The sequence below is a fragment of the Capra hircus genome, chromosome 14, assembly GCF_001704415.2.
Source record: "Capra hircus breed San Clemente chromosome 14, ASM170441v1, whole genome shotgun sequence".
In the NCBI taxonomy this organism is placed as follows: domain Eukaryota; kingdom Metazoa; phylum Chordata; class Mammalia; order Artiodactyla; family Bovidae; genus Capra; species Capra hircus.
In genome coordinates, this window is record NC_030821.1 from 46,472,983 (window position 1) to 46,497,415 (window position 24,433).

At 39.8% G+C, this 24,433-nt stretch overlaps 1 protein-coding gene and 1 pseudogene across 1 annotated transcript in view; one reads left to right on the forward strand and one right to left on the reverse strand.

The window, feature by feature from the left end:
- The window catches only part of TRPA1 (transient receptor potential cation channel subfamily A member 1), a 59,392-nt gene that overhangs the window by 14,024 nt on the left and 20,935 nt on the right, over nt 1-24,433 (forward strand). Inside the window, 10 exon segments of the mRNA XM_018058422.1 lie at nt 6,689-6,796; nt 11,797-11,905; nt 12,088-12,233; nt 12,691-12,827; nt 15,622-15,670; nt 18,416-18,515; nt 19,125-19,225; nt 20,500-20,669; nt 20,757-20,921; nt 23,363-23,477. Coding sequence (XP_017913911.1) covers nt 6,689-6,796; nt 11,797-11,905; nt 12,088-12,233; nt 12,691-12,827; nt 15,622-15,670; nt 18,416-18,515; nt 19,125-19,225; nt 20,500-20,669; nt 20,757-20,921; nt 23,363-23,477 — 1,200 coding nt within the window.
- LOC102184539 lies at nt 3,728-4,709 on the reverse strand (annotated as a pseudogene).

Below are 24,433 nucleotides of genomic sequence, written 5' to 3' on the forward strand. Positions count from 1 at the left end.
TAGTGTTCATGGGGTTCTCAAGGCAAGAATACAGAAGTGGTTTGCCAGTCCCTTCTCCAGTGGACCACATTCTGTCAGAACTCTCCACCACGACCTGTCTGTCTTGAGTTACCCTATGGCATGGTTCATAGTTTCATTGAATTAGATGAGGCTGTGGTCCATGTAATCAGTTGGATTCATTTTCTGTGGTTGTGGTTTTCATTCTGTCTGCCCTCTGAGGGATAAAGATAAGAGGCTTATGGAAGCTTCCTGATGGGAGAGACTGACTGTGGGGGAGACTGGGTCTTGTTCTGATGGGCGGGGCCATGCTCAGTAAATCTTTAATCCAATTTTCTGTTGATGGGCGGGGCTGTGTTCCCTCCCTGTTGTTTGACCTGAGAGCAAACTATGGTGGAGGTAATGAAGAAAATGGCGACCTCCTTCGAAAGGTCTCGTGCACACACTGCCACACTCAGTGCCCCCAGCCCTGCAGCAGGCCACCACCGACCCACACCTCTGCCAGAGACTCCTGGGCACTCAGAGGCAAGTCTGGGTCAGTCTCTTGTGAGGTCGCTGCTCCTTTCTCCTGGGTCCTGGTGTGCAGAAGGTTTTGTTTGTGCCCTCCAAGAGTCTGTTTCCCTAGTCCCATGTAAGTTCTGGTGGCTCTATGGTAGAGTTAATGGCAACCTTTTCCAAGAGGACTTATGTGATACCCAGGTCTGTTGCACCCAGAGCCCCTACTCTGGTGGCAAGGCACTGCTGACCCGCACCTCCGCAGAAGACACTCAGACACTCAGAGGCAAGTATGGCTCAGTCTCTGTGGAGTCTCCTGGTGTACACAAGGTTTTGTTTGAGCCCTCCAAGTGTCTCTGGTAGGTATGGGGTTTGATTCTAAACAGAATTTCACCCCTCCTACCATCTTGCTGGGGCTTCTCCTTTGCCCTTGGATGTGGGGTATCTTTTTTTGGTGGGATCCAACATTCTCCTGGAGAAGGCAATGGCACCCGACCCCAGTACTCTTGCCTGGAAAATCCCATGGACAGAGGAGCCTGTTGGACATGACTGAGTGACTTCACTTTCACTTTCATGCATTGGAGAAGGAAATGGCAACCCACTCCAGTGTTCTTGCCTGGAGAATCCCAGGGATGGGGGAGCCTGGTGGGCTGCCGTCTATGGGGTCGCACAGAGTCAGACACAACTGAAGTGACTTAGCAGCAGCAGCAGCAACATTCTCCTGTCGATGGTTGTTCAGCAGCGAGTTGTAATTTTGGAGTTCTCACAGGAGAAGATGAGCGCCCGTCCTTCTACTGCATCTTGTAGACCTAAGCACTTCCCAAATGCCCCTCCTCTTAATACCACACTGGGGATTAGGATTTCAATATATGATTTTTGAGGGACAAAAACATTCAGTTTATCACACCATACCCAAACCTAAATCAGCCTATAATACACCAACAGTACCTCAGGGGTGTCCATGAACTCCAAGCTTCCTTAGTTCAGACCCCTTTCTCTCAGCCTCCTGAGTCCTTGGCTCCTGTAAGCCAGGTAGAGAGGGTGTGAGAGGAGCCCCCTTTCCACTCTCCCCTTGTGTCCTGTATGTAGCTTTGCCATAATCCTTAGCACAGGGTACAGCAATCAAATGTTCACACACTCATCTCCCACTCTGACTGCTTATACTGGAAGAAGACACTGTGTGTGACTAATGGAACATCTCCAGTCCTCAGCATTGCTGCTAAATGATGGCTCTTGAATGAATAAATTAGTAACTAGGCATTCTGGCTGAAGGGGAAGGGGAGAGTTTAAGTATGTGTTCTAAGGATCTAAGAAGACAAGTCAGAACAGCCCCTTGCAGAGGTTATTGGAGAGGCCTTTGGCAATAGGCTGTCAGTTTCTGTCAATGTCTGCATTATTCATGAGCCTGATGCTACTTCTGTATCATCCGTGCTGGGCCACCAGTGAGTGCAGACCCCTCCCCCTGAGAGATGCCACATTTCCCCAGTGAACTCTTGTGCTTCCTCTGAAGGCTCTTTTCAAGAACAAATGCTCATTGACTTAATTAATCTTACCTCTGAAAGTGTGATTTGGGAACTCACAGGCAGGTAACAGTTGAAATCTACTGTTAACAGAAATAAAAATTTCAGGCTAACAAATACAGAAGGATAGGTATCACACTGAAATAGAAGAAAGTCTAGAAATAAACCCATAACTGATTTACAAACTAGATGGTGGGTGTAACAGATTTTCCTTTGTGACACCAGAACAAGAAAAAAAAAAAAAAAAGGGTTGTAAGGGAACTGAAATTAGTTGTCTCTCCTTTGCTTAGTCTTACCAACCATCGCTTCATCAAAAGATGTTTTCAAGCCCTTTTGCTTCACCAGAGAAGAAGGAGAAGGAATTTAGGAGGGTCTCTTTGTGTTCTTGCATCTTCAGGGCCTGCCTCTCCCGTTTATTTATACCACCTACAGTCCACCAGGTTCCCTCTGTCCATGGAATTCTCCAGGCAAGAACACTGGAGTAGGTTGTCATTTCCTTCTCCAGAGGATCTTCCTGACCCAGGGATTGAACCTGGGTCTTCTGCATTGCAGGCAGATTCTTTACCTTGTGAGCCACAGGGAAGCCCTATTTATAACACCAGCTTTTGCCAATTTCAATCTCCATTATCCATCCTTCCCCCAAACCTTCCGCTGCTGCCTTGTGGTTGTAAAGTAAAAAACTGTTACCCATGTGTGACCTTGTGTGACCTCAGTTCTTACACAGATACCACTGGTGTGCACAGTGTTTCCTGGGGCACATTGGACCGGGGTTGGAGGCTGGCCTTGCTTCTCAGTAGCCTGCAGGTCTTAGTTCTTGGCTTAACCCCCAAAGTATACAGTTGGATCTCCCATGAGGCTTCCTGGATTCTCACCACAGGGATCTCTGGAGGTCTCACCTGCCAGCCTCCAGACTTGTCTGGTCATGACTGAGCTTGAACTAGACACACAGTTTATTGGGTTTTTTTTTTTTTTTAATGTTTTTATCATCTTATTAGGAATAATTCCAAATGGGTTATGAAGAAAACGTATTCATTGAGTTTGATGAGTTTTCCAAAAACTCTTAATGAAGATATGTTCACCAATAAACAATAAAACATCAGCAGAACTATCATATACTGGGCAAAGAGTCAGGCTGATACCAAAAGCAACATGCAGCATAAAAGAGATACAATATAAAGGAAGACAATCTCTAAGGATTAAAAATCATCTCCATATGCACTCTTTGCATCTAGCACAGAACTAATTTTCAAATCCAAACCACACCAAGGAAGCCTGGCTGATGGAAGCCAGGAGTCAATAAAAATGGGGGGAGAAATAGAAGTTCCTCAGTGCAAGATTTGAATAGTGTTTTGGAGCATTTCCCTGGCTGGTACAAGCAGTATTAAAAAATCTTTTTGGCAAGGGGGGAAAATAAATACAAATGGAATGCTACATTTTTTTAAATCAGCAGACTGTCCCAGGAATGATAAAGGTATTATTAAAGTAGCAGGGGGTAACTTTAAAACATTATTCCTTGTGGGCTCAAAAAAAAAAAAATTCAAAATGGATTTATTTAAAAGGTGTCACGTTAGCTACCTCCAGGCATCATTTAGGCTTAAGGGAAGTAAAATTAAAAGAGGACACTTTTTTTTCCCCCCAAGTTAAGGAGAATCTCTAAAACCAAGCATATTGCTAAATAGCAACATTGTACTTGGTAAACAATACTTGGCAACAAAATAAGTTTAAATGCAGTAATATTCTGCCCAAACCAGTCCCAGATACTGTTGAATAACCAAGATGCAAACTAATTTTGTTGTAACAAGCCTAGACCAATTCTATCAAACATGTCCTTGGTTAGATATCCAGCTTCATTTAACGTTTTGAAAGCTCATTTGACAGCCAGTCAAGTCCCTCATACAGACCAGTTCCTTGTGTAGCACAAGTGGCTTGAACATACCATGTTCTGTTAGGAGGGGACTGAAGACCTAATTTATCTGTCATTTCACTAATGGCCACAGCATTCGGCAAGTCCTGTTTGTTTGCAAAAAGCAGCGACACTGCATCTCACAACTCATCTTCCTGAAGCATTTTCTGCAGCTCTTCTGCTCCTTCCTGAATTCTTTCACGATCATTGCTGTCTACCACAAAAATAAGACCCTGGGTATTTTGAAAGTAATGCCTCCAGAGAGGCCTTGACCACCAACATCCCATACTTTGAAACAAATGTTCTTATATTCTACTGTTTCCACATTAAAACCAATGGTAGGAATGGTGGTGACTATCTCCCCTAACTTCAGTTTATACAGAATGGTCGTCTTGCTAGCAGCATCCAATTCAACCATCAAAACGCGCGTCTGCTTCTTGCCGAAGAGGCGGGAGAAGAGGGAGGGGATGGCGAGGCCCACGGCGCTAGTGGCACTTGCAATGGGCAGGAGCCAAAGGGGTTTGGGGCGTCCCCGGGCCGTCTCCTTTTACGCTCCCAGAAAACTCAGCGAGGAAACAGCTGCTGAGGAAGAAAGACGGCTGCGGGGACGGTTCGCTAGCCGGCGTGTCCGATGAAGCTCCCGGACAGCGGGGTGAGGGCCTGCTCCGCGACTGGCGGGGCAGCTCCGGCTCCGGCGTTAAATCTTCGGCTGTGCCACGTCAGGAGGCAGCCGCGGCGACTAGGCAGCGGCCCGGCCCGCCAACGCGGCCAGATTCGCGTCTCCGCCGCCGCATCCCCCTGCGCTTCCGGCGCCTCCCCACACACAGTTTAGTTGCTGTCTCTGGGCCCCCTGCCACCTACAATTTAACACAGCTTTAGGAAAGGCTGTGCTAGTGGCAGTGAGAAGAAACACCCTAACATGCTCCAGATCTATGAGCTGTGACTCTAAGAGGGCAGAGAGAAAAAGCCTCTCCTTGTAGACTTGGGTAGATTACTTTACATGTAAATCAACCCAGACTGTTAAGAACAGAAGGCGATGCCTCAAGTCCGTTGACTGAACTGTGTGTTCTCATTTTCCTTCATCCATAATCTTCTTGTGTGTTCTTAATGGCCTAAAATTCCAGTGTATTTTCCTTTATGAGAAGAGCTGATTAGTAAGCCTGATTCATCTGCTGGCACATCAGGACACATTCTATTAATTAGGAGCTCTGTGTGCCTTCTTTTGTAAGTCAGAGTTTTTAGGAAAGAGCTTGTTTAATAAATTCTTTCTTAACTTAGTGTGAGCACATGATATAATTTTATCAGAGTCTTGCTGCAAAAGAAAAGGCCTTTAGCAGGCTAATTCAGAGATTTCTCTCTCTCTTTTTTTTTTTTTTTTTGAGATTTCTCTTTTGAGGGAGACATTTATGTAAGAAAAATTTTGTTAGAAGAAAACTAGTTCAAGATCAATAGACTCTTAGCCAATAATCAGCTGTAAGTCAGCCAGATGAAAGGGTAACAGGTCTTCAATTAAATTCCATTAGAAAAACTGCTTAACCATTTTAGCAGGAATTCTCATTTCTTACATCGGAGAAGGAGTTTCTGGTTCCAGACTAAGTTTGAACCGATTGAATTAAGCTATATCTCTGTTACATGAGACTCTCTTCTTTCCTGGAAGGAACGGGGTTTTAATGGACATTTCCCAGAATACTTGCAATCTGGGTCAAAGACAAATGTCAGGATGGGAAAAGGAAACAGTTCCCTCCCATGTTTGCTTCCCCTTCCCTCCCTCTCTTCTCTCTCTCTTTCTCCTTTCTTACATTCCTCCCTTATCACCACCCACACATTCTCAATTTATTTTTTGGCTCCATCAAGTTATTTTTGGTAGATATTAGTTAATCTCATATTTTAAAATCACATATCTGAAATCTAGAAAAATCTATTTGCAAAGCAGAAACAGAGATGCAGATGGAGAGAATAAAGGTATGGATTCCAAGAGGGGAAGTGAAAAGTGAAAGTGAAGTCGCTCAGTTGTGTCCGACTCTTTGTGACCCCATGGACTGTAGGCTACCAGGCTCCTCAGTCCATGGCATTTTCCAGGCAAGAATACTGGAGTGGGTTGCCATTTCCTTCTCCAGGAGATCTTCCTGACGCAGGGATTGAACCCAGGTCTCCCACATTGTAGGCAGATGCTTTACCATCTGAGCTACTAGGGAAGTCCAAGTGGGGGAAGAGGGTAAGATAAAACTGGGAATTAGGATTGATACACTATTATGTATAAAATAGATGACTAATGAGAGCCTGCTGTATAGCACAGGGAACTCTACTTACTGCTCTGTGGTGACCTAAATGGGAAGGAAAGCCAGGGGACAGGGGATATATGTGTACAGCTGATTCACTTTGCTGTACAGCAGAAACTAACACAATGTTATAAAGCTACTATACTCCAGTAAAAATTATATATATATACATATATAGCTAACTTAATACAAGTGAAAAATATTTAGTGAGCAATGTTAACTAGTATTTACAATTTTTAGTCAATTTTCAATTCTACGACTCCATGTTGACTTAATTAATGAGCTATAGAAATTGCCATTATTTCATCTACATGAGAAATTTTTGTAGTACCCACTAGGTACAAGGTTTCATGTCAGATCCATGGGAGAGTAATGGAAAAGATGAATAAGGACATGGTTCCTGGTACTGAAAGCTTAACATCCAGTGGAAGACAAATATCCGATTTGAAAACCTGCAGGTTAACTTTTGACTGACTATTCCCTCTTTTATGTAGGTCTTGATTGAGCACAGCAGTACCGATGTTAATCTGGAAGGAGAAAATGGAAACACAGCTCTGATAATCACATGTTTCACAGATAACAGTGAAGCCATGCAGCTTTTGGTTTGTATTTTATTTATATTTTTTCCTGTTTTCTTTATCCTTTAGTACAACATGAATTTTTGTTCTTTAAAACAGCTTTCAGGGACTTCCCAGGTGGTTCAGTGGTTAAGACCCCATGTTTCCAATGCAGGGGACACAGGTTCGATCCCTGACCAGGGAACTAAGGTCCCATGTGCCATGTGGTGTGGCCAAAAAATAATAAATAAATAAAACTATTTTCAGTTTCTCTTTTAGCAAAATATAAAATGTAGAAAGTGTGTCAGAAAAAACCAGTTCTATGAGCTTGAGTACATGTTCACACCCCTTAGGGCTTCCTTGATGGCTCAGCAGGTGAAGAATCTGGCTGCAACTCAGGACACTTGGGTTCAGTCCCTGGGTCAGGAAGATCCCCTGGAGGAGGGCAACACAAGCCGCTCCAGTATTCTTGCCTGGAGAATCCCATGGACAGGGGAGCCTGGTAGACTGTAGTTCATGGGGTCACAAAGAGTCAGACACAACTGAAGCAACTGAGCACACCCCTTAAATCTTAAATGAGTCTGAAGTTTCCTCCGGAAGACAAATAGGAAAACATTACAGAGAACATGAGATGACTGAAGTGAAAAGAAAATATCAACAAGAAAAATTAATGTGAGACTGGTGGTCAAACCTAGAATGAAAGTGAATGTGAGTCATTCAGTCATATCTGACTCTTTGTGATCCCATGGACTACTGGAGTGGGTAGCCTTTCCCTTCTCCAGGGGGTCTTCCAAACCCAGGGACTGAACCCAGGTCTTCCGCATTGCAGGCGGATTCTTTACCAGCTGAGCCACCAGGGAAGCCCAAGAATACTGGAATGAGTAGCCTATCCTTTGTCCAGGAGTACTTCCCAACCCAGGAATCGAACCGGGGTCTCCTGCGTTGCAGGCAGATTCTCTACCAGCTGGGCTATCAGGGAAGCCCAGAATACAAAAAAACAAAGCATAATGGCCGGTATGTGTATTAAGGTGAATCATACTTGGGACTCTGAGCTTCTGAATTGTCAAAGGAAAGATGAAGATTGTTATTTGCAAAATTATTGTTGGGCCCTGAAATAAAAGCCAGGAGAAACAGCCATATCTGTTTCCAAGATGAGAAGAAACAGCTGCCCTGGGTTCTCAGAAAGGGACCCTTGCATGACATAATGACTGAGCTCCTCAGCCATAGCCCAACACGAAGAGCCAGCCTTCTCTCCAGTGAGATTTCTCGGGATGATCCAGTCCAGCTCTTCAGGAATCTATCACCATGGCTGAGTCCTGCTCCACGGAGTGCCCCTTCTAAGTGTGGTATTAGAATTTCATCAAAGAGCTTTCTTTAAAATATTCCTCAAGCACTTGTACATTATTCAGGCCAGATTTTCTATTTTTAGCACTTGCTTTTCCCTCTCCACCACCTCCAGGGAGTAAATAAAATGAAACAAAATAATTTCAGACTATCTGTGGGATATTACAAATTACAAGTACCTTTTAACATATTTACTAGATATACTTGAATGAAAATATATATTCTTATAAGCTTTCATGATTGGACCAAAAAAGAATTTTAAAAGATTTAACTTCTTTTGGTCCAATCATGACAGCTTATACTGGGAAATTCCACGGACAGAGGAGCCTGGTGGGCTAGTCCATGGGGTCGCAAGAGTCAGACACAACTTAGCAACTAAACCAAGAACCAGCCAACCACAATGGAAAAACCTCAAGCAAAAATCAACAAAATTAGAAATAGCAAAAGGATTTAATTAAATATGAAGGAGAATTTTTAAATGGCAAAAGATCAGTATGCAATCCTATCCTGAAAATTTGAAAATTATTTTTAATGGATACATGTGCTGTGCTTAGTTGCTCAGTCGTGTCCGACTCTGCAACCCCATGGACTATATATAGCCAGCCAGGCTTCCCAGTCCATGGGATTCTCCAGGCATGAGTACCATTTTCTACTCCAGGGGATCTTCCCAACCCAGGGATTGAACCTAGGTCTCCTGCATTGCAGGCAGTTTCTTTACAATCTGAGCCTCCAGGGAAGCCCAATGGATAAATAACTGAAAGTAATTAAAGTGTTAAAATAACTGAAAGTAATTAAAGTGTTAAAATAGACTACAAAATTAAATATCTGTAAGGAACTATTAAAGTTTAGGGAAAAAAGCATTGCTAATACTTTGTTAAAGCTCTGGAACCAGCTAATATAGGCTTTTATAGATTTTATAGTTTCTTTCAAACTTGCAAAGAAGTTTGTTTCAGGTAATCTTCCTGTAGCACAAGAAAAGAGTGACATTGTGCAGATTAGTTTTATAAAGTTCAGTTCAGTTCAGTCACTCAGTCTTGTCTGACTCTTTGTGACCCCATGAATCGCAGCATGCCCAGCCTCCCTGTCCATCATCAACTCCCGGAGTTCACTCAGATTCATGTCCACTGAGTTAGTGATGCCATCCAGCCATCTCATCCTCTGTCGTCCCCTTCTCCTCCTACCCCCAATCCCTCCCAGCATCAGGGTCTTTTCCAATGAGTTAACTCTTCACATGAGGTGGCCAAAGTATTGGAGCTTCAGCTTCAGCATCAGTCCTTCCAATGAACACTCAAGACTGATCTCCTTTAGGATGGACTCCTTAGGATCTCCTTTAGGTTGGATCTCCTTGCAGTCCAAGGGACTCTCATGAGTCTTCTCCAATACCACAGTTCAAAAGCATCAATTCTTCAGCACTCAGCTTTTTCACAGTCCAACTCTAACATCCATACATGACCACCGGAAAAACCATAGCCTTGACTAGATGGACCTTTGTTGGCAGAGTAATATCTCTGCTTTTCAATATGCTATCTAGTTTGGTCATAACTTTCCTTCCAAGGAGTAAGCGTCTTTTAATTTCATGGCTGCCACCACCATCCGCAGTGATTTTGGAGCCCCCCAAAATAAAGTCTGCCACTGTTTCCATTTTTTCCCATCTATTTCCCATGAAGTGATGGGACCAGATGCCATGATCTTCGTTTTCTGAATGTTGAGCTTTAAGCCAACTTTTTCACTCTCCTCTTTCACTTTCATCAAGAGCCTTTTGAGTTCCTCTTCACTTTCTGCCATAACAGTGGTGTCATCTGCATATCTCAGGTTATTGATATTTCTCCCGGCAGTCTTGCTCCCAGTTTGTGCTTCTTCTAGCCCAGCGTTTCTCATGATGTACTCTCCATATAAGTTAAATAAGCAGGGTAAAGTTAAATACAGCCTTGAGGTACTCGTTTTCCTATTTATAAAGTAGACATAATAATAATTCCAAAACTTGAGAGCTCCCCCCAAAGAAAAATGTAGATCAATTTCACATAGATGCAGTCTTAAAAATACTAGCCATTAATTCATCAAAATAATGAAAAGTACCGTGTAATACCACATTGGCCTTATCTAGGGACTGTATGGAGAGTTCAGTATTAGATTAGATTATAATCCATTGATTGACCTGAGCCAACAAAGCATATGATTATATTGATCTGTTTATCTTTAAATGGATATAAAATTATCTGTATTTTCACAGATTTATAAGAAAAAGACAGAAAACTGGCAAGGGGCACATAAAGTTTATTTAATTTCTCTAGTAATCAAAGAGTGAGATATTAAAACAATGAAATTTTTTTTAATCTCTGTAATTGAAAGGACAAAAATTCCTTCTGGATTGAAAATGTAATGAGTGTTAGAAAATGTAATGAGTTGGGGAATTTCATTCACTGTTGGCACATATGTATTTTGACTCATCAATCCCAATTCTTGGAATACATCTCAAGGAGATAATTAAAGATATCACTGATATTAACACCAGTGTCATATATAGTAGAGAAAACTGAGAAAAAGTTGAAATTCAGTAATAGGGATTCATTGTATGTACCTCCAAATGGAATCCATTTTGAAGGAGATCAGCCCTGGGATTTCTTTGGAGGGAATGATGCTGAAGCTGAAACTCCAGTACTTTGGCCACCTCATGGGAAGAGTTGACTCATGGGAAAGACTGTGATGCTGGGAGGGATTGGGGACAGGAGGAGAAGGGGACAACAGAGGATGAGATGGCTGGATGGCATCACTGACTCGATGGACATGAGTCTGAGTGAACTCCGGGAGTTGGTGATGGACAGGGAGGCCTGGCTTGCTGTGATTCATGGGGTTGCAAAGAGTCAGACATGACTGAGCGGCTGAACTGAACTGAAATGGAATATGTATTTAATAAAATCATATAATTTAAGAATACTAAATATAATACTTTTTAAAATGGTGTGATCACATAGTATACACATAAATATCACTTACTCAAAGAAGACAGAAAATATTGTCTTCTAAAATGTAAAACAATGCTGCCCCTAGAAAGCAAGATGATACATGTATTTGCTTCTTCACACTTTTTTGCTTTTTCAAAATCTCTCATTTCATGGTAAGAGGTACTTAAAACTGAAATCCAGTGTTCTATAGAAAATGATGATTGAGAATGGTTGACTCAGAGGTGAAGGTAATATACCATTCTGTTCATCTTAACAACTTTTTAGTAGAGAACATTCATTAGCAAAAATGTCTGATTTTCATGATTTAATACAAGTGCTGGTCTAATCATTTGTTAATTGCACAAATGACAGGAAAATGATCTGGGAAATATTATCACTTTATTTGTATAAGGAAATGAGCAAGGGTATAGGAGCAATCATGATAATGTTTTTTAAAATCTCCTTAATTTCACTAAAAACTGTGTTGACTTTGGTGGAAGATCAAGTTGAAATTTTTGTATCTATGTTGTTACTTTGTCATTAGAAAATTTAAAGTGTCTCTAGTTCAGAATGTTAGCCTAGTTCCAAAATTACTTTTTTGTCCAGATTTCATACTATACAAAGCTTTCCTATGTGAATAATTTTACATAGGCACAGAGTAGCAAAAAGTTATGGGAGAGGCATATAAATTCTTGTCCATCCTTGTGACAGGTTTATCTTTGTCATTTGACTTCTTTTTTGTTCTTTCTTTTGTTCCAGTTAAATAAAGGAGCTAAGCCATGTAAATCAAATAAATGGGGGTGCTTCCCTATTCACCAGGCAGCATTTTCGGGTGCCAAAAAATGCATGGAAATAATATTAAAGTTTGGTGAGTAGAAGCTTTCTTCCATTATGTACTATAAGGAAGCCTATTTTGGTGGATGCTATTGAGAAATAACGTAATTTATCCCTGGGCTTTTAGGTAAGTCTAAAAGTCCTTTCTTCTTTTAAAAAAAATATATTTTATATATTTATAGCATTTATTCTTTTGAATTTTATTTTCTCCTAAAGGTGAGGAACATGGGTATAGCAGACTGTCTCACATTAACTTTGTGAACAGTGGGAAAGCCAGCCCTCTCCACATGGCAGTTCAAAGTGGGGACTTGGACATGATTAAAATGTGCCTGGACAATGGTGCACAGCTGGACCTGCTAGAGGTAACTGTTCAGATTCCTCTTGTAGAATTGCTCATGTTCTATTTGCCAAAGTGCCCTACGGCTCTTTCACAGTTAATTTGGATAGATGTTACTTCCTGCTATTCATGCAAAAGCAGAAAAAGAGATTCTCTCAAATTTTAATCTATCTAAAGAATTTTGAGAGCTACCAAAGACAGTTGCAAACACAGATACAGCTACGGTAGAGATAAAGACACTGATGATAGAAGCTAAGTACAGTCAGAGCTGTCAAGAACTGTCACCTTGCAAGGAAATAAGGTTGCTAGCTATGACTTTTATGTTGAGGCTTCTCAATAGGTGAAACTGATTACTCTTTGCCATCTTAAATTCCATACTCCTTGATTTTGTTGGACTGGGAAGAAAAAAGCAACTGAATTTAGGTTTGATCCTTAAATTGGGATGGAATATTGATTGATGCTGATATCAAAACTCTTTACAGAAAGGGAAGTGCACAGCCCTTCATTTTGCTGCCACCCAGGGAGCCACTGAGATCGTTAAGCTGATGGTATCTTCCTATTCTGGCAGCAGCGATATTGTTAATGAGGTGGATGGAAATCACGAGACACTGCTTCACAGGCAAGTTTTCTTCCTATCATTCTGAGTACAGATTTTTTGTCTTCATGTGTTTAATTAAGAAGACAAGACAAAGTTATTACTTATGGTAGCAGAGAATCCATAGTTCAAAAGAAAAGAGCAGAGATAACAAAGATCCTGTGGTTCAACTGCAATCTCTATGTTCCTCTGGAATCAAAAATAGAAAGTTGAACAGATTTTCATAGGATAAACTCTCCAGTGGAATATTCTGGATCAGTTCTTTATCCAGTGGCTGTAGGCTCAAGATTCACTTCCTGTATGCTCAGGAGGTCAACATACATGGCTTTTCAAAACCTTTCTAACCTGTTTCAGGTCCTCACATGTGTGTTATCTTCATTCTCAGTGGGGATAATGGAACAGGTACATATGAGTGGTCCACTTTTCCCACTTGATTTCCCTTTTGACGTAGTCCCACAGTTACATGTAAAAGTTCTCAAAACACATATGTGCTTAGTTTTAAGGAATGATAGCCAAGCTCCAAAGAAGATAAATACTTCTGTTGAGTTTAACAAAAATACACATCAGATAAAAGCATCTGAAATTATAGGCTTACTAGGTGCTAAAACAGGAAACAGGCGGTGTAGACTGAGTGTTCAATTCCTTGCGAAGACAAAAACTGGCTGATCCCTATGTGAGTGAAAGAAATGGCTGAGAAGGGGCTTTGCTGTCTCTCTGTCTCTATCTCTCACCATCTCTCTCTGTCTCTGTCTGTCTGTCTGTCTCTCTCTCTCTCACACACACACACAATACGCATGGAGGCAGAGCTAGAAGCTTGGAATGGCAGAAGAAGAGCTGAGATAGTCTCAATAAGTAACTGAACCAAGAAATATACACAATCCCACAGTGAAAAAGAAACTCTAGCTACCAATATAAGATCTGGTTCTAAACTGGGGAGATGGAGGCGTGAGTGTACACATTAGCAAAACCACTAGCCATAATGGCTATGCATGAACAGAAGGAACTCCAAGGAACTTCCATGCAGGATGAGTTTGCAAACTCAAATTTCATAGCATAAAGGAAATTCATAAGATTATGACAATCTAATCGACAAAAGGCTAATTTACTTCCAAAGAAATAGAAATAACAGGGCAATTTATAAATAATTTCATAATAAAGGTATTTAAAACTTTCAGAAATTTAAAAGAAGGAATGGTCAATTTGTAAAGTAAATGCATTAAGAGAAGGCATTATGGAAAACAAATTGGCATTTATGAATCAAAGATTGGTGATGTGAAAAAGATGCAGTTGGAAACCCTAGACAGGAAAAAAAAAACAAACAAATATTGCAATAAAACAAAAACTCAGTAGACAGATTAACTGCTAGACCAGATATTTTTCAAACTACTACGCGTTAGAATCCTGTGAGTAATTTATAAAATCCCAACATTAATTCATACTCAAGATTACATCAGAATTGCTGATGACTCTCAGGAATTTTTAAACACTCTTTGTGATGCCAATGTTTAGCCAATTCAGAATCCACTCCAGTAGAGAATCCCAGGGATGGGGGAGCCCGGTGGGCTGCCATCTATGGGGTCGCACAGAGTCGGACACGACTGAAGCAACTTAGCAGCAGCAGCAGCAGTGATCTGAGTGTAGTTAAAATGTGTACATTTACAGTAGAGCTTTAATATACAAATATACACAAGAAGGAGTTATTTTAGGATAACAGACCCATCTACCTGACCAAAAAATATACTTAGCCTGGTGACTAGCTGGACACTTTCAACTTGAGTTGGCTGAAGATTTCTTGGACTAGTTCAGTCCAATTCTGATGAACCTAATGCTGATCTATGATCCTGGAATGTCCTTTTCATAGCCAGTGACATTGGAGTTCATCTTGAGCTTCAAAGGAAAGTTTGTTCCTTGGTCCACAGCTTCTTTTGCTGCTGTCGTGCAAAGATCTCAGTGGTGTGCAGGCCACACTTGGAGTACCAGAGCCCTAGACTGAGAAGATACAGAACAAATCAAACGGGGCCTTACATTAACATTATTTGACTCTTAAAATTGCTCAATACATCTAATAACATTTAGAATGCAACCTCTTGTGAATTTTTAATGAAAATTGGCAAGCTGGTACTAAGACATACACAGAAAGTTAAGAATAGAGGAGATAGTCTTGAGTAGGAACAAAGAAATAAGATTTGTATTAGGAAACAGACTTTTAAATCATTGGGATTAACATTTGTTATGGTGATGCTTTAATATAGATTAAAAATCTGTATTTTCTGTATTAATTAACATTACCCTTATGGCTGCTTGTGAGATGATACCAAGTGACTTCAGTTATATCCATTGGGTTTTTTTTTTTTTTTTTGGCTTCCTAAAACTTCAACTTTGCCTTGTTAACTTTTGCCAACAAAGGGACATTGTGAACCCTGCAGGTAAATCTTAGCTGTACCTTATATGCAATTGTTGCCATTTCTCATGGTCACAGTGGTGATAGCCAGTTATTTTGGCCTTTTATTTTAAACTCTTAGGACAGATTTTACTGTTCACTTCAGAACATGTTCATGATGGTTTTTTACAAGGAGAAAATAGGTTTGCAGAAAGATGAGGAAGAAAATCTTGTGATGTATTTGATCTTTCACTATTACTCCTACTTGAAAAGTTACCCTATCCAATTGTAGATTTTGAAAGGTTATTAACTCCCTAGCCTTTTATCATGTTATTCAATGATCCTTTAAATTCACTTTCTGAATATATTGAATAGTAGCTTTATGTTGTATATTTATGTCAATAGTTCCTTAATATGCTTCTAATTCTCTTTTTGCAGAGCCTCATTATTTGATCACCATGAACTCGCTGACTACTTAATTTCAGTGGTAACTATTTCTTTGACAGATTTATTTTTTTATTTGAAAAAATCATATAATTACATACCATGAATCTGCAAAATTCAGCCAAATTTTTCAATTTGGGGTATACTTGCTTCACAATATTGTGTTAGTTTCTGCTGTACAATTAAGTGAATCAGCTACGAGTATACACACATCCCCCTCCTCTTGGATCTCCCTCCCACTCCCCCATCCCATCCATCTAGGTCCCCACAGAGCAGCAAGCTGAGGTTCCTGTGCTATACACCAACTTCCCACTAGCTGTTTTACACATGGAAGTATATATGTCTATCCCATTCTCCCAGTTCATCCACCCTTTCCTACCCCTGTGTCCACACATCTGTTCTCTACATCTTCATTCCTGCCTGCAGATAGGTTCATCTGTACCATTGCTCTGTATTCCGCACATATGCATTAATATACAATAGTTGTTTTTCGCTTTGATTTCTTGCCTACAAGCAAAAGAGTTTACAAAAAGATGATTGATACATTTGCAAAACATTTTGAAAATTTTTTCTATGTCTTTAATTTTGTATCTCTGAGATGAGGGAGTACACTAAGCTTACTGTGATAATCACTACATGATATCTGTAAGTCCAATTATTATGCCACACACCTTAAACTTATACAGTGCTGTATGTCAGTTATGAAAGTGAAGGTGTTAGTTGCTCAGTCATGTCTGACTCTCTGTGACCCCGTGAGCCCACCAGTCTCCTCTGTCCATGGAATTTTCCAGGCAATACTGGAGTGGGTTGCCATTCTCTTTTCCAGGGGATCTTCCCAACCCAGGGATCAAACCTGGGCCTCCTGCATTGCAGGCAAATTCTTTACTGTCTGAGCCACCTTGGAAGAACTAATGCTAAAGCTGAAGCTCCAGTACTTTGGCCAACTCATTGGAAAAGACCCTGAATGCTGGGAAAGATTGAAGACAAAAGGAGAAGGGGGTGGTGGAGGATGAAATGGTTAGATAGCATCATTGACTCAATGGACATGAATTTGAGCAAACTCCAGGAGATATTGGAGAACAAGTAGTCTGGCATGTTGCAGTCCATGGGGTCACCAAGAGTTGGGCATGACTTGGCGACTGAACAACAATATGTCAATTATATCTCAATAAAACTAGAAGAAAAAAAAAATACTTGATACATTCACAAATAGGGTGTATTGTATATGAATGCATAATGGCCAAACCTCATTGCCAGGAAGCTAGAAGTACCAGAGCGTACTTTTGATGCCCATATCAATGCATTTTTTTTGTGGGGAGTTGATAGGTTCATGGCAAGGAATGCTCTCCTGTGACCCAGTCCTGGGAAAGGGTCAGGCTTGTTGACTCTGTCAACCCCTCTTCAGTACAAGTGGCTTGCAGGTGGAGGCAGGACAGAAAGCACATGTGCCCCTTCACCTTCCATTATAATCTTCTACCCCTGCTGCCTCCGTGCCAGCTTTCAAACAATGAGAATGTGAAGAACTAAAAATACTGTCCAAGGTTTGTTACAAGTGAAAGCACAAGACCTTTCTCACTTGAAGAAATGCAATCAGGCAGCTTTTGGGTTCAATGTAAGCCCTTTCTACAGATGAGTCTATGATGTATTTATTTAAGCCCTATCATATCAGTAATGAATGGAGTCTGGCCTGGAGTATTTAACATGTGCTTGTTGTCAATAGCAACTATTGAAATTGTGGTATTTACATAGGAGAATCCCTGGAAGACTCATTATAGCCCAGATTTTGTTATTCACATTTCCTGCAAATACAGCCCTCTCTTCACCTGTAAGAGCATGGCAGGACCTCACTGATCACTATCAGGCTGCCCTTGTCTATATTCAGTGGGTCCCAAAAGAACAGGATCCTAGCCCCAATCGGAGTTTAAGCTATTTTTATTACCCTGTGCAAAAGATAGAATTCTTTCCGTGAACTTTTAAAAAGTTTTTGTTTCTTGTCATATCAAATATTATAACCATAATATGTAATGGTAAATACCAACTTATTCCCTTAAAATATATACATATGAGATGTGATTTCCCAAATGCAAAAATTTTTTAACATTTGACTAAAATTTTACTTTAGGATTTGAATGATTTCAATTCAGTTATTTCAGTTCATCTGTTTCAGATGAAGTAGAGTTTTTAAAAAGAGAACAGTTTTTTTTTCATGAGTTATAATTAACTCATACTATTATGTGAATTTCAGGTGTAGAGCATGATTGAATATTTGTATACAATGAAAAGTGACCACCACAGCAAGTCCAGCTACCATCTGTCACCATGAAAGTTACAAAAAAATTTTTTTCCTTATGATGAGAGCTCCCAGAATCCACTCTCTTGGCAATAGAAGTGAATGATTTCTTGTGAACGCTTTTAGAATGACAAATGCAATCAACTTAGATTTTTTAAACCACAGATATTTAATAATCTTTTCTTACAGTGGGAACTAAACTACTGATATAGGTCAGCATTTTATAATTTCAGCAGGAAGATAGATCTACTGCCAGATGTCAGTCAAAAGATTAACATGTGAGAAGGACTTCGGTTGTTGAAGTTATAGAATAAGGCCTTGATTTTCTCTATGATTCATACAACGTGAATTACAGGGAAATGTCAAGCAGTCATGTGCGTGAGTGCTAGCTATATTTTGGACATTCTGTCCCAGTGAGTGAACATTAAGTTACAGATTGTAGTGTGAGCTGTTTTGTCTGTTCACAGGCTCTTTGTTGAACAACTTGTTTTATTTTAGGGAGCAGATATTGATATCACCGATTCTGAAGGACGGTCTCCACTTCTATTGGCAACTGCTTCTGCATCCTGGAATACTGTAAATTTGCTCCTCTCTAAAGGTACTAAGGGACTGAGCCAGGCCTTTAGAACTTCTATTCGGTTTGGTTAAACATTCAGTGTACATTTATTGTGTGCCAGGCTGTGGGCCAGGTGGTATGAACACAAATGGCATACATCCCATATCTAGAATAATTTTCAGCCCAGTAGGGCATAATACTTGAAAAGATAACTTCAGAACAATAACTGATAACCTTTTACTAAACACTTTATCTGCATCCTCTCAGTGAACCAATCCACCTGATTTAGATGCTATAACTGTTCCCATTTTAGATACTAACCCAGGCTGATAATGAAGAAAAGAGATACCTTCACCTCTTCTCTCTTGATCTCTAATCTCTCTATAATTCTATTTCATGTTTTAAAAGATGAGACCTCATATATTAGATAATGTAATAAATCACACATCCTCTACCCCTTTGTACACACACATGCACACTGTAAGATAAACACATTTTAAACCATGTTTAGTTTTCGTACCTAAATAAAGGTCCCTAACTTAAACACTGGCAAAGTTTAAAGTCAATCTTTTATTTTCTTACATTGAAAATCCACCATAGGCTATGCTTTAAATAAATGAGTAGGAGTTATATTTATATTGTGCTTTTTAGGTGCCCGTGTGGACATAAAAGATAATCTTGGACGTAATTTTTTGCATTTGACTGTTCAACAGCCTTATGGATTAAAAAATTTGCATCCTGAGTTTCTGCAGGTAATACATATGTGTGGATTTCCATAAAGTGAGTTGAGTTCAACAGAGAGTAAATTGATTTCATTTATTATGATTTTTATTCCTTTGAAGGCTGAATCTGGAATTTAAATTTTATTTTTAAAGAAAGATGTCATATTTGACATATATATATTTTACAATATAGTAGTGATGATTATGATAATGATAAAAATAAATTACATTGAGATTGTTTTCTAAGTTATGGAGAGTTTCCATATATCCTTATCTATGATAGAATGCCTTTCCTTCACTCTTGGACTGTTATGAATTGTGTATCAATTGAGAAGTCAAGTACATGAATGAATTAGCAGCACTTCCTAATCAATGAAGAAAAACTACTCAACATGTTTATTGACAAATTGAAAACATTATCTCTATATTTATATTCACCAACTAATACTTATTGAGTGACTATTAGGCACATTTGAAGTGTATCATACTTTTTAAATAAATATATAAATAAATATAAATATAGTCTGTGTCTTAAAGAGTCAAGTATATTTGAATATCTAAAATATAAGATGTTTATGGATTGATTTAAGCTGCTCATTTGCCATTTGATTTTTATTTAAAAAGATAAAGTGATGTTCATTTCATTTTATTTTATTCGTTTTTTTAAAGTGATACTAATTTAACAGTTTTGCTAATTTTGACTAACAGAGCACATTAACATTAAGCTGTTAAGTATTACTGGGCCGGGCGTGGGGGGTGGAATGAAGGGAGAGATGAGAAGGTTGGTTTGTGGTCAAATACATTTGGAAAATGCTGGGTTTAAAATATTAAATACATTTCCAATTGTTAGGATTTCTCAGCACCTTTAATACGTAATATGCATTATAGGGAGACAGAGCACCCATCTTCATCTGCATTTATCTTACTCTGGTATCCTTGTTTTTAGTTGTTGAGTTGTGTCCAATTCTTTGCGACCCCATGGACTGCAGCCTGCCAGACTTCTCTGTCCATGGGGTTTCCCAGGCAAGAATACTGGGGTGGGTTGCCATTTCCTTCTCCAGGGGATCTTCCTGACCCAGGGATAGAATTCACATATCTTGCATCTCCTGCATTGGCAGGCAGGTTCTTTACCCCTAGCATCACCTGGGAAGTCCCTGGTATATAACCCTTAAGGTTATTTATACTTTCTACTCAAGGTGTATATATTGGTCCTTGTTAGAAAATACTGTCCTACAAAATAGGTTGAAAAACACTCCGTTAGCATCATCACAGAGTTATATTTAGAATATCCATCTTTCCCATAGATGCAACATATAAAAGAGCTGGTGATGGACGAGGACAATGATGGGTGCACCCCTCTGCACTATGCGTGTCGACAGGGGGTCCCTGTCTCTGTAAACAACCTACTTAACTTTAATGTGTCCATTCATTCCAAAAGCAAAGATAAGAAATCACCCCTGCATTTTGCAGCCAGGTAAGGGTCACTTTAAGCATCTTATGAGCATGTCTTCTTTCTGTTAAATGTTTGCTTTGAAAATATTAAACTTTTTTTTTTCCCAAGTTATGGGCGTATCAATACCTGTCAGAGGCTCCTGCAAGACATAAGTGACACGAGGCTTTTGAATGAAGGTGACCTGCATGGAATGACTCCTCTCCACCTGGCTGCAAAGAACGGGCATGATAAAGTTGTTCAGCTGCTTCTGAAAAAGGGTGCATTATTTCTCAGGTGAGGATATAAGACTGCAATATTTACATCTTCTCTGTAACTGGCTAGACTTGTCAGGCTGTTTTTCTTATTTATTTTTGATTATGATATCTCACTTTCAATCTCACTAAGTACTTTTACCCATTTCACTTAATCCTCAAAACATAACATGATTTCTCAAATATTGAAAGGGAAGTCAGTATTATTTCCAACTGAAAACACTGAGGTTCATAGAGCTGAAGGCCTTGTTCAAAGTCACAGAATAAGTGGCTTTGTGTAGTTTCCAGAATTTTTGAGATATCCCTTCTCCTATATACCTTCATCATGCTATCAGCTGTTTTGGCAGACACAAGGCAGTGTGTTTTTACAGACACACACACACATGCTATACAAATCAAAGACTCTACATCTCATTCAATATGATGACTGATAGACATGAAGAACTTCCTTTAAGCTACAAAATGAGACATAAAAATTTCCTGAATTTCACTACAAAAGAAATCTAACATATGAAACAAAACCAAGTTAAAATGTGCTGTGCTTAGTTGCTCAGTCATGTCTGACTCCTTGTGACCCCATGGGCTGTAGCCCACCAGGCTCCTCTGTCCATGGGGATTCTTCAGGCAAGAGTACTGGAGTAGGTTGCCATGCCCTCCTGCAGGGGATCGTCCCAACCCAGGGATTGAACCCAGGTCTCTTGCATTGCAGGTGAACTCTTTACTGTCTGAGCCACCAGGGAAGCCCAAGTTAAAATAATTAAGTACAATAAAAAGTGGCATCATTAAATGACATCTTTGTAAAAATAAAAGGAAAACCCAGAAGTGTGTCATAGATGTATGATGGGCTAATTTCTAATTGCACCAGCGCGGTAGCAGAGAGTTTATTAGGCTGATGTTAAAAAACACATCTCTTTATCAGAGTACCAACCCCAGCACAGCAGTGATGCAGCCGTGAAATCAATGTTCTGCTCAGTTCCTTCCTGCTTCCAAATGAACACCAGGCAACAGACTTGCAAAGGGGACCCCTGGTGAACCCAGAAGACAAGAGCTCTTGCATAACTATGTCATAGCTGTAATAGTGAGGTGTCTCTTGCACCTAATACGGTTATTCACTGGCCCTGAAATTAAATTGTGTCAGTATCTCACACATTTTTTTCTATGTCTAATTTCCTTCCCCTGGAGAAGAAAAATAGGCAAGTGTTCACTGTACTCATATCTTGAATTTCTGAGAGAAAAGACAGACATTTCCCTAAAGGATCAAGTAAGAATTTTTGAGAGCATGAGAGGAACGATCTCTTTAGACCTGAACTCTTAGAAAAAATAAGTGGCACTAAGCTAAGCATCTTCTATCCATGTTTTGTATAATGATATTATTATTATAATGATCATCATCATTATTAGCCATGAATGGTAACCACAAGGATTAATAACACCATCATGGAAAAATTTTTGGTACAATATTCAGTGAAAGAATAAAGCAATATTGAAAATAGTGTGTATAAGTACATTACAGCCTTAAAGAAAATATGTATGACACAGACATGCTAGCTCTAGTTTCACTCACCCAAAGTATTTGATAATGTGTTTATAGACTTTATTTATTTTCTTTTACAATTTTATTTACATTATAATTGACACTGTGTAAGCTTAAGAGGTAAAACATATGAAAGGGTTACCACGGTAAGTTCAGCGAACACCCTTAATCTCATACAGATACCAAGAAATGGAAAAAGAAGAAAAAAGAAAAAAATTTTTCTTTGTGTTCAGAACTCTTAGGGTTTACTCTGTTAATGTTCATTTATAACAGACAACAGTTTTAATTATATTTATTCATGTCATACACCACATCCCTAGTATTTATTTTATAAAGGAGAGTTTGCAACTTTTACCCATGGATTGCAGCCAACCAGGCTCCACTGTCCATGGAAATCTCCAGGCAAGAATACTGGAGTGTGTAGCCATTACCTTCTCCAAAGGATCTTTCCAATCCAGGGATCCAACCTGGGTCTCCTGAATTGCAGGCAGATTCTTTATCATCTGAGCCACCAGGGAGGCCCTTACCCAAGTAAGCTTGAAATTAACTCACGTTTAATTAACCAGGTAATACATATTTGGGCTTCCCAGGTGGCTCAGATGCTAAAGAATCCACCTGCCAATGCGGGAGATGTGGGTTTGATCCTTGAGTCAGGAAGATCCCCTGGAGAAGGAAATGGCAATTCACTCCAGTATTCTTTCCTGAAAAATCTTGTGGACAGAAGAGCCTGGTGGGCTCCAGTCCATGGGGTTGCAAAGAGTCTGACACAACTTAGCAACACGGCAACGACAACACAGAATTACTTGCTAGAACTCAAATGTCTCAGGTATGGCTTATTTTCTCTGATCACCAGACCCACTTTCAACTGGGAGGTGTCCTTCCCCTTTTCATCTATGAGGTAAATGCACAGCTTTTCTCTTCTTTAACAGTGACCACAGTGGCTGGACTGCTTTGCATCATGCTTCCTTGGGCGGGTATACTCAGACCATGAAGGTCATTCTCGACACTAACTTGAAATGCACAGATCGGCTAGATGAAGAAGGGGTATGTACTGTGTTCCGCATACCTCCCCCAAATCTTGGCATAGAGGAACCTTCCAACATTGCCAGAAACCTTCTTAGCTACCCTCTTCCCTTCTTACCCTATATTGGGTTCTCTTTTTTTAAACTTTTTATATTGGAGTACAGCTGATGAACAGTGTTGTGATAGCTTCAGTTGGAGAGCAAAGGGACTCAGCCATATATATATCCATGTATTCATTCTCTCCCAAACTCGCCTGCCATCCAGGCTGTCACATAACACTGAGCAGAGTTCCCTGTGCTATTCCGTAGGTCCTTGTTAGTTATCCATTTTAAAGATAGCAGTGTATACATGTCCATCCCAGACTCCCTAACTATCCCTTATTATGCAGACTATTAGTGAGGAAAGAGTCAAAGGGGAACAGAATAAGGAGACAGCCCCAAGGGGTACCCACAGCTGGTGAGTCTCGTAGAGGCCTGTTACAGGCCCACGTGAATTGATGATAAAATTTTCACCATTCCCTGGGGGACCACGGAAAATGAAGAGGGCAGGGGTAAGTTTTCCCTAAAACTAAGCGTATTTGTTTTGAGAGACTCTCCTTCAGTCCACTATAATGTCCTTCATTCTCTTTTGGAGAATGAGTATTGAAATGTACATTCTTTCACGAAATGACAGAGCCTAGAGGACTATCATTGCTTTTTTTTTTTTTTTTTTTTTTTTTTTTTTTTTTTTTTTTTTTTTTTTTTTTTTTTTTTTTTTTTTTTTTTTTTTTTTTAAATTTTTTTTAAAATGTCTTTTATGTGGCAAAACTAGAGACTGGCAACCTTTTATCAACCTCCGATTTTTTTAAAATTTATTTTATTTTGGGCTGTGCTAGATCTTTGAAAGAGCATGGATTTTTCCCCTCTAGCTGCGGCAGGCGGGGGCTGCTCTGCAGTTGTGGTGCACAGGTTTCTTCTAGTTGTGCTGGCTTCTCTTGT